The 10683-nt window shown below is 54.5% G+C and overlaps 1 protein-coding gene across 1 annotated transcript; it reads right to left on the reverse strand.

Annotated features, from left to right (window-relative positions):
- Positions 1–7021: 7021 nt before the first annotated feature.
- MNX1 (motor neuron and pancreas homeobox 1) lies at positions 7022–10169 on the reverse strand. Its single transcript, XM_066558147.1, has 3 exons — positions 9551–10169; positions 7445–7605; positions 7022–7354 (listed from the first exon to the last, which is right to left on the reverse strand). Exons 1-3 carry the CDS (start codon positions 10152–10154, stop codon positions 7022–7024), a joined length of 1098 nt encoding a protein of 365 aa, XP_066414244.1. The 5' UTR covers positions 10155–10169.
- Positions 10170–10683: the final 514 nt, after the last annotated feature.

Consider the following 10683-nt stretch of genomic DNA (forward strand, 5'->3'; position numbering starts at 1 on the left):
TGGAGGCACTGAAGTTCACTGCAGAGCAGCCATTGGTTACAGTCAGAGGACTGAACAATACATTTTTCTAATATAGAGACAACAACCCAAGATATGCTTGGTGTCACCTTGAGGAAAAATAAGTCACCTTGATTGCTTTTCCTAGGCTTGCATCTTCAAAAAATTATCTTTCCTCCTCAGCCAAAGCCTTAGATTCTTAATGGATTTTTTCCCCTTACTCTGTAGTTCAAATCACCCTTAAAATATTGGCTAGTGGTATTTACTTTCTAAATTTCCCTACCTAAATGGTTTGAAACTGTGTAGGTCCCTTGGGGATATTTATTATGCCAGGGATTATGCAGGTACTGTGTGTCAGGGATGAGGAAGCAGTGCAGAAAGGCAGGGACAGCACCTGAGAATGCTGGATGGTTCCTGTGATGATAAAAGCTGTGGAGGGAGGCTCCTGGGAGCTCTTCACCAGCACTTCAGAGCTTGAGCAGAAGGCAATAGACCAACTCAAAAGCTTCTGTGAGTTTTCAATCAGTTCAAATCTCTTATCTCTGGTCTGAAACCTGTGTGAGAGAGCCTAGACCCATCCATGCTTCTGGGCTGGCTGGCTCTTGGGAAGCCTCACACTGGGGTTGTGAGTTTAAGGAGCCTTCAGGCTGCTAGGAGCTGGAGAAGCAAACCTTTACTCCTGGCCGGGTTTTTGGGACCATCATGGAAGCTGAGTGACACTTTCCCTGAAGTGGCCTCCTCCAGGGACGAGCCAGGGCTGCCCAGGGCTGATGTGGAGCTGTCAGAGGCACAGGAGTTACAGGTTTTGCAGAAGAACACATCTATGACTTTTCAACATTATCCCTTTTTCATCTGCTATCAAAACCTACCCTCTAATCTAACCTGTAGATGTAATTATCAATCCTAGATATGAAGATCTGGAGGAATAAAGGAGTGGGAGGTTCAGGTACCTTGCCATCCATAGCTGAAGAAAGAGATTTCTTCCTCCCACCCCAAAGCCAGAGTAACCCATGAGGTTTTGGGTTGCTGCAGGAGTGGCACATTTCAGAAGCACAGACAGGGCATCACACCTCTGCTCAAACCTCCACCATCACACCTCTGCTCAAACCTCCACCGTGGGCTTTCCATCACCTGGAACCTGTGTTACACTGAGTGGAATCTGAGCACAGCCTGAAGAGTGAAAATGTGGATAAAATTCACAGGGTTTATTACAGCAAACCACACACTTAGATAGCTGTTATTCCATCTCCTCCACTGCCATTTATTGAGGTTTCCAAGACACACAAATAAGCACAACCAGGTGTGAAGACCAGCCATTTCCTGAGGTGGAGGCTCAAGAAAGGTGAAGTAGCTTGCACACATTGTCTGAGCAAGTCATTTATTGAGTGAGTGCCCTGATGCTCTGAGCAGGAGTGTAGGGGCAGCAGATCACTGCCTCACATCACCCAGGTCTGCTTCTCCCAGCACCCCCAGCTCACCCTCACAATACCATGTGAAATGCTATTAAACATCTTTAAAATCCTCAGGCTGTGGTGAACTAGGCCCTTCAGAAAAGCCAGGCAGGAATGAAGGGAGAGAAGAGATCCCTGAAGGAGGGTGAGAGCTGCAGCAGGAGCTGGGAGGGGAGAAAGAGACAGCACAGACAGCAGGAACCACTGGCTGATGCTGCTGAAGTGTCATCTTAATTACCCCTGGCAAAAGAACAGTGATTAACATCGATGGCTGTGGACAACCTTTATGTAATTACTCATTAACATTTCTAAAATTGCACCTAGCTGCTACAGCAATACATGCTTTATAGATCTATCATTTTGAAGTCCAGAAAGAATCATTAGATGGTCTAGGCAGGCCCCAGCACTCTGCCAGCCGCTATTACACTGCAGAAATCAGCCCTGGAGGCAGCTCAGCAGCTTCTGCTTGGCTTCCACGTCCTTTCCAGAAAGGCCATCCAGGGATACCAAGCAATGGACAATCTGCCCCATCCCTTGAGGTGTTCTAAATTGAGATCACTCCCTTGCCCCAGCCTTATATCAAAATCCACACTGGCTGCTCTTTTTTTTTATTATTATTTATGGAAATGGTACCCACAGCCAAGCAGGGCTGGATGGGGACAGGAATTCTCTGTCCCCATCTCCTCTGTGCGGGAAGAGAGGAGGGAGCTGAATCAGGAACTTCTGCATTGTGCATCCATACTGCCTCTTCAGACAGGAGTCCCACCTGCCAAAGGGTGCCATTGGCCAAGAACATTCACCGAAGTCCAATGAATAATAATTTAAAATAGTGGATTAATTAGAGGAAATTGTGATCTGCTTGCAAATATCCTGCAGGTGGTAAAATGGAGCTAAGCCTTTCAGCTACAAAATTCATTGCAAGCCACTGCTTCTGCTGAGTTTTACTAGAGGAAAACATCATTGTTCTTTACTCATTTTAGAGACCAGTCTCAGTTAGACTAATTCAGCAAAATGCAGGGTTTTTTCCAAAAGGAAGTGGAAAATCAAATTTTATAGTAGCTTGTGATGAGAGAAAAACCACTCTGATTTCCTACATGTTGCAGGTGATCCCATTTCCATACAGGCACTTCCATTTCCACCTAGGACTTAGTTAAATTCTTCTGTCCTCAGAGTAGGGAGAAGACAGTAAATACCTCCTGGATCTACTGCCCTTGAAGAGAACTGTTTGGGAGAGACAGTACACAACCCTCAAGGCAAGAAAAATGAAGCAAAAAGTCCCAGAAAAGACAAAACCACCTCTTCTTAACGTGGAACAACCTCAATCCACTGTTCCTATCATTCTGGTTGCATGAGTATTGGTGAAAAATAAATCTGTGTCACAGTTGCTGAGTAATTCTCAGAGGATTGTGCAGTTGGTATTTAACTCTGGCCAGACCAGACCTGACCATTTTTGGGGAGCAGAAAAGATTGTAATTTTGTCACTACACAACACCCGAGGGAGACTAAGGAGCTTGGGAGTTTCATCCCTTCCACTATTTGTCCTGTGTGTTGTTGCTGGGATTCAAACAGCCGACCAAGGAGCTCCCTGCACCAGAGGAACGATGCATGGCTCGGGAATTTTAACAAATTCTGTTCCTGCTTTCACAGCTGAAGCACGGGGTGGTAATCTCAGCACCCACAGCGTTCAAGGGGAAATTTGGGAAAGGAAGAAGGGCATCTACCATAAGAGTCACTGTCCTGGGGCATCTCTGTTGTCACCTGGCAAGCCTTGGTGTGGCTCCCCGGAGGAGGAATCGGAGCTGGGACAGGAACCAGGCTGGAAGGATCCACGGGAGCAGCAGCCACCCAGTGCCAGCCTTCCCAGCGTGTCCAGCCCCGCAGGCACCAAGGGACGGAGTGTGAGAGGAGGAGACAGAACCGCTGGAGAGCCAGAGAAATCACTGAGAAATCGAACATTAATGTCTTCGCTTCGGATGGACGTAACAGTTTGGACTCCCGAAATAATCAATAGTCTTTCTGCTAGCGGAGTATTTAATTCGCAGCAGTTTCACGGAGAGCTTGAGGGAGATTATATATTTATGGCTTCCCATTTGAAAGACTTTTAGCAGGTTTACCTCGAACATATGGATCCTGTTTTGGTTCTTTTGTTTTAGCACTTAATGCTTGTGAAATTGCCAGTTAATGACATCCATGCCTAAACCACGTTGCTTTTAAAAGTAAAATGTCTACCAAAGGTCCGTGTTCATACTTACCACTTCTCAAGTACAGCAATGAAAAATTTAAGAGGTTTGTTACCTACTGCGTCTGGGGAGGGAACCGACAGAATAATGAAAATACAAACAGCAGTTTAGATTAAAGCCCTGCCTGTGCTGGGTCTTGAGGCAGCGCAACCCCAGCAGCACCAGCGGGGCACCCCGGGCTGGCTGCGGGAAGGTCGGGGAGGTGGGCGGGGAGCGGGCGGCTCCTGGGGCAGGGCGCGGGTGCCGGGGATGGGGCCGGGGGATGCGGGGACACCCCGGAGCTGTTCGGGGGGACCCTGCTGCGGGCTCAGCCCGGGAGCCCCGCTCCGCCCCAGCCGCTGCCTGGGCTGCCTTGTGCCTGATAACGGGGCCCCTTCGGTGCCTCCCGGCGGGGCCCCCCGGCAGAGCCCTCCCCGCCCGGGACGCTCCGGGAGCGGGCGCGGAGCCTCTCCGGGCCGGGCGCCCCCTGCTCGGAGCTCGAAGCTCGGAGCCTCCCCGGGCCGGGCGCCCCCTCCACGGAGCTCGAAGCTCGGAGCCTCCCCGGGCCGGGCGCCCCCTTCTCGGAGCCCGGAGCCTCCCCGGGCCGGGCGCCCCCTGCTCGGAGCTCGGAGCCCGGAGCGTGTCGCGCCCGGTACCGGCCCCGCTAATCACCCCGAGCCTTTGATTGCCCTGCACGTGGGGACGAGCCTCCGCACTTCAAAAGAGCGTGGGAAATCCTGATTAAAAGGCTTTTCTCCCCCGTTGGGACCGACACCTTCTTTGAAGCCCTTCCAAGCGACAATGCAAACGCACCCAGCGCCAAAGGAGCGTATCTATATTTTAAGTGACTTTAATTTCTCTTCCCCCCTCTTTCTCTCTCTCCCCCTTCTCTCCTTTCAGTTTTGGAAACACCTGGTAAGTTGTAAAATGATTTACGAAGTGAAAGTGTTAAATGAGGCCACCAGCTGTAAGACTGACAGAGCTTTATGAGTTTTATTAGGTGCCCTATTATGGAAAATAAACTTTAATCCGTCCATAAAAACAGAATCTGAAAAACATATTTGCCCTTTTAGTCTGGAACACTGAAGGTATTCTTGTGAGACGCTGGGCTTTAAAGAGATTAATTTTATTGAGACAGACACAATACACCGGTAGGACTTTGATACCGGGTCCGTGAATAGCTGCCTGTACCCGCAAGGCTGGTTTCCGTGGGGCTGAGGCGAGTTTGGACACACACCTCTTGAGCATACAGGATATTTCTGGCCCGGTGGGGCACGTCTGCCAGCTTAATTAGTGGGTGTTTAATTGGAAATTAATGACTGAGGGAGGATCTTTGTTGTTTGGTGGGGGTGTGATCTCAGGTAACATCATCATCATCATCACAATTATTATTATTATTAGTAGTAGTAGTAGTAGTAGTAGTAGTAGTAGTAGTAGTAGTGTTGTTATAAAAACTATACATTATATTTAATTTTTTTTTTTGAGTTAATAAGGTGTCATCCAGACTGATACGGTTCAGACGTTTTAAGGTACAAGCAAGAGGTCAATCCTGCTGATGTGTCGCCGGGATTAGGGCGGAGGAGCCACCGCGGCCCTACGCGGTTTTTGCGCGCTCCTACCCGGCCGCTCACCCACGAAGACGCAGCCTCAGCCAGCGGCGTGAAAAACCACAGAGATACCAACGCCTTTGTTTTTCTATCGCCTTGAAGTCTCCACAGCCTGCGACCAAAAGAAAATCGTTTAGAAATTTAAATCAGAGCCTCAGAGCCTTTAAATCAGATCCGACGGGATCGTTTCAAGGCGTTAGGTATCGGTAAAGCCCAAATCGAGATTAACCCGATCAAGTCTTTTGACACGTGGGATCTGTTCACATTTTTGATATATCGTGATTTTTGGCGTATCGCCCCGGGGCACGGGGTGTGCGGGGCCCGTGAGCTGGTTATGTGGGGATGCCACCTCCAGCCGAGCCACCTGAAGCGCTCCGTCAGGGATAACACTTTTCCTTCCTGAATCTCATCCCAAAATCTCATGCATCCGCCGGCCTGTGTTTCACTGGGCCGATTTTTACAGAAGCCGTTAAGAGGGGCGACACTGTGGCCTTACAGGACAGGTTAAAGCGATTTTGTAGAAAATATCTTTATTTTAATTATTATTGTTTTGTTTTTAAAATGCACGGGAGTGAGAAAGCTCTGTGTTTCAGAGCTCCTCATTCTCATCCTCTGGGGCTAGGAAGGGGAGCGGTGCCCCACGAGCGGCGGGATGCGGGATCCGCGTCCTTCCGCCCCATTGCGCGGCCCTACGCGGGAGCGGAGCGGAGCCTCCCTGTAATTCATTCACGGCGATGAATTGCCAGACGTGGCCCTGAGCTGGTGGGGACGAGCCAGTGATTATATTTAAATTCGCTATAATTGATTTGGGGAAGAGCCTCGGTGACAGGGATTAATTGATCCGCAAATTTATTGGCGAGATAAATGGCGCAGTTATCGGAAACCCCGCGCTCCAGCGCCGGCGGGGCGGGGAGCCGGGGGTCCCGTCCTCGGGACCGGGGAGGGCACGGGAGCGCCTCGCTCCTTTGGGCGTGGAGCCGCCCCAGGAAAGCAGCGCTGCTCCCTCCTTTCCTAGGCCCCATTCCCTTGGGAGGGGATGCCTCCGCCACTCTCCGAGCTCCCAAAAGCATCGCAGGGCCAGGAGCGCTGCCGCCTCCCCGGGACCCCGAGCGCTGCTCCCTCCGGTACCGAGGCCCTCCTCTCGGGACTATCCTCTCCATATCAGACATTACAGCTGTAGCGCCGGGCTAAATTAGGATTATGAAGTGGTTCCCGGCTCCCTCCCGAGCGCTTCGGCATCCCCCAAAGCACCGGGATGCCCTGGCCCGGGAGCATCCTCCCCTCACACAGCGCTCGGACACCTCCAGTAAAAAACGCCGTTTATTTTCTCCCCCCCATCGCACGGGTGGGAGGACCTGGGGAATAATTTAGCATGCATAAGTAGAGGCAATTTTTTTTTATAAATATGATATACAAAAATAAAGACAGTATTGAGATTTCCAGCAGTTTTAACGTTCATGACATAAACAGATTTCCCGATATATAGTAAGAACAAAACATTTCCAATACTCAGCGAAAGGAACGCGATTCCAGGGGGCAGGGGTGGGGGGTGTGGGAGCTCAAGTTTTGTCTGGTTTTCAGTCAATAATAACACTGTATTCACGATAAATCCTCTTCCCCGCCCGGCATGCGGAGGATCCTCTTCTCCATCCCTCTCCAAGCAGGGAGAAATCAGAACAAGGGGGGAGCGGGACCGGTGCCATCCGGGAGCGGCGGGACGGCTGGAGGAGCTGGACCCGCGGGGGGCTCACTGGGGCTGCGCCGGGGCTCCGTGCCGGCCCCGGGGCTGCGTGTCCTCCTCGTCCGCCTCGGAACAGTCGGAGGAGTGGTACGGGCAGCATCTCCCGGCCGCCGCCGCCTCGTCTTCCTCTTCTTCGTCTTCCTCATCCTCAGGTTCACTGTCGGGCAGCTCCCGCATCCTCCTGCCGGCGCTCTTCTCGGGGGCGGGCAGCAGCAGGTCCTCATCCCCCTTGTCCTCGCCGCCTCCCCCCTTCGGCTTCTCGGCCTCCTGTGCCGCCTGCTCCTTCGCCTTCTTGCTGCGCTTCCACTTCATGCGCCGGTTCTGGAACCAGATCTTCACCTGGGGGAGACGGGACACAAGCACATCCCCTCATCCACCGCCCGCCGGGGCTGCCCCGCCCGGCCAGCCCACGGGGCCGGGGACACTCACCTGCGTCTCGGTCAGCATGAGCGACGTGGCCACCTCGAAGCGCTTGGGCCGGGAGAGGTACTTGTTCAGCTTGAACTGGTGCTCCAGCTCCAGCAGCTGCTGGCTGGTGAAGGCCGTGCGGGGTCGGCGGCACTTTCCCAGGAGGTTGGACTGCGCCTGGGCTGGGAAAGGAGAAGGGGGAGCCGGAGGTGAGCGCGGAGCCGCCCTGCCGAGCATCCCCCGGGAGGGCGCTGGGAAGCAGGAAAGGCTGGAGCAAGGCTGGACCATCATCCAGCGGGGATCGCCTCCAGCCCCCCTGACTCCGGGGTTTCTCGGCTTCCGCCGTGTCAGGGGATCGCCCACAGGGACCAAAAAAAAAAGGAATTAAATGAAATCTTTTAAATAAAGGAAAATATGTCTCTTGATTTCCCAAGAGCCTAACAAATGCGAGACAATAAACCGAAGGCAGGGATCGCGGCGAAGGGGCACGGGGCTCTCCGGGGAGCGGCAATTTGCTCCATTTAATGTTTTAGTTAAACCTGCCGCACTCCCTGCCCGCCCATATCCGTTTAATTAGCGGGATTGCAGGCCGGGACCGGGACCGAGACCGGGGCCCGCTCCGCGCCCTGCACCGGCTGCCCCTCGGAGTGTAAATCATCAACGAGGACTAGAAAACTGTATTGGAAACGGGAGCGGGAGAGAGGAAAAAAAAAAAAAAAGAAAAAGAAAAAAAAAGGCGTGTTTTCTGCATTAAAAAATAACTAAAACTAAGGATTTATTAGAGAGGGGGGAAAAAATACCAAAACAATTAAAAAAATTCAGCCAGGAGAAAGAGGGAACTGAGCCTCTTCGAAGGCCCCGACACCCCTAGGCATAAGACCCGGCAGCACTACTGCCCATTTCTCAAATTATTTAGATACTTTGGCTTATTAGGTTTAGAAAAATAAAAAATCTGGGAAAGGGCGGCTTCTGCTCCCCGGCCACGGTTGGAGACAGCTCGCTAAAGCGGCAGAAAGAATAGGACAGTGTCCGCTCCCGACCGCAGCGCCCGGGAGATTTTCTCACCGCGGTGCGATTTTCCGAGACTCGTTTTGCTTGGTTATTTATTCCCCTCTGCCCCTTGTTTGAGAGGCAGGACTCTAACAGCTTTCCTAATTATTTTTTCTTCTTGAATGTTCCAGTCTAAACAATCCCAATCCGAGAGAAAACAATGGACTTTTTTGTCTGCGAATGTGTGTGCCGAGCAGGAGAAGGGGGGGAAAAAAAAATCGCAATTCTTTTCCTGGCATGATTTTCGTAGAACTACACCTCCGGTATTGTTAAACCGGCCATTCCCACCGAGAGCTCACACCTCCGAAAATGATCTTTGCTTAAACCAGATGCAAGTTCCCCATCGCCGCGAGGCCTAGAGCTCGGCACGGCGCTTTGCTGGGACTCCGGGGCTGCCGGGTTCCGTCCAGCACTCCCAGCCTTTCCTGGGCCCAGACCTAAACCCTTCCGACTGTACTTCTTTCCTATTCGTTGTCTCCAGGGAACGCAGAACCCCAAGTTTTTGGCCGATCCCAGATCCTCCCAACATCCCTTTGCCTAGGAGGCCTGGCATCATTATTATACGCCCATTTCTGATAAAGGAGAAATAAAATTAAGAACTGTGAGTGAGTGATGCGACTTGTCACCTCGCTTTTGGGGGGTTGCACTGAGATTGGGGTTTTAGGGACACCACAAGGACTCCGGCCCCTGCCCTGGCCCCTGACCAACTCCCACCTCCCCCTCCCCGGCGGCTTCTACCCTCCGGGAACGGCGGGAAAGGGCATTTGCAAAGGCAGGGAGCAATTTGTCACCTTCCCATTTAACCTGCCCAGGCTGACCGGGGCTCCTCAAGGGCAGGGAATGGCGATGTGACCGCACACCCCCGTTTCCCATCGCGGAGCGCTATTTCTTTCTTCCAATATAAATTTTGCCAAAAAATAAAAGCGTCTCTTCCAGTTTAAATGTGCAGCGTGTTTAGGCGGGGGCAGGAGAGGGCTTCTACCCCCTCGGAAGGAGGCAGCTGCCGGCAGGGCCGTGCAGCGGCACAGGGGATGGAGGGGCCGGAGGGATGCGGTGCGGAGGGATGCAGATACTCACAGTTGAAGTCGGGCATCTTGGGCAGGATCATGCCCGCGGTGGAGGCCCGCAGCCACTGGTCCAGCTGGAAGGTGCCGGCGCTGAGCTTGATGGGGTCGGCGGCGGGGTGGGAGGGGTGCGCTCCCTGCACCTGCGAGTAGGGGTAGGAGAGCGCCGGGTGCTGCCCGCCCAGCGCCGAGTACCCGTACACCGGGTGCCCGTAGAGGGCCGCCTGCGCCGGCATGCCCGGCCCGCCGGGCGCCGCGGGGTGCAGTCCCAGGGCCATGCCGGCCGCCGAGGCGTGGTGGTGCGGGTGCGAGCCCGAGCCCGCCCCGGGCAGGAAGCCGGGCTTGGGGACCAGGGCGCAGTGCGCGGCCAGGAGGCGAGGCGGAGAGGGGCTGTCGGTGCGCAGGCAGTCGGCGGGGCCGCCGGAGGGGTGCTCGGAGGAGGATGAAGAGGACGAGGAAGAGGAGGACGAGGACGGAGGGCTGCCGCTCCCGCTGCTGCTACTACCGCTGCCGCCCAGCGAGGTGACCAGGGCCAGCGGCGCGCTCTGCCCCGCCGCCGCCTTGGGGGGGTCGACAGCCAGCAGCGCGTCGATGCGGAAATTTTTGGATTTTTCCATGGGAGCGCCGGCGGGAGGCGGCTGGGAGCGTGCGGCTGCCCCGGGCCGGCCGCGTCTCCCGGCGGCGGCGGGCGGCAGTGCGGCCGCGCTCCGCGGCGCGCCCCTTCAAGGGCCGCAGGCGGCTCCCATTGGTCCCGCGCCGCTGCGGCCTCGCTCGCCATTGGCTGCGCCGCACACCCGTCACCGCCGAGCGCCCGCCCCCCCGCCTGGTGCGGCGGCACCAGGGAACAGCCCGGGATACCCGAGGGGACAACCCGGGATACCCGAGGGGCACAGCCCGGGACAGCCGAGAGGGATAACCCGGGATACCCGAGGGGCACAGCCCGGGACAGCCGAGAGGGATAACCCGGGATACCCGAGGGGCACAGCCCGGGACAGCCGAGGGGATAACCCGGGATACTCATGGGGAACAGCCCGGGACAGCCAAGAGGGATAACCCGGGATACCCATGGGCGACAGCCCGGGACACCCGTGGGGAACAGTCCGGGACACCCGGGGCGATAACCCGGGATACCCATGGAGAACAGCC

Source organism: Molothrus aeneus, chromosome 1 (assembly GCF_037042795.1).
Source record: "Molothrus aeneus isolate 106 chromosome 1, BPBGC_Maene_1.0, whole genome shotgun sequence".
In the NCBI taxonomy this organism is placed as follows: Eukaryota; Metazoa; Chordata; class Aves; order Passeriformes; family Icteridae; genus Molothrus; species Molothrus aeneus.

Bases quoted from the DNA above. Each gene is read 5' to 3' on its own strand.
- MNX1 (XM_066558147.1), bottom strand. From the start codon at position 10,154: ATGGAAAAATCCAAAAATTTCCGCATCGACGCGCTGCTGGCTGTCGAC. The intron at 7,606-9,550 runs GTGAGTATCTGC...CTCCTTTCCCAG, and splicing joins CAAGATGCCCGACTTCAACT to CCCAGGCGCAGTCCAACCTC. The intron at 7,355-7,444 runs GTGAGTGTCCCC...CGTCTCCCCCAG, and splicing joins TCATGCTGACCGAGACGCAG to GTGAAGATCTGGTTCCAGAA.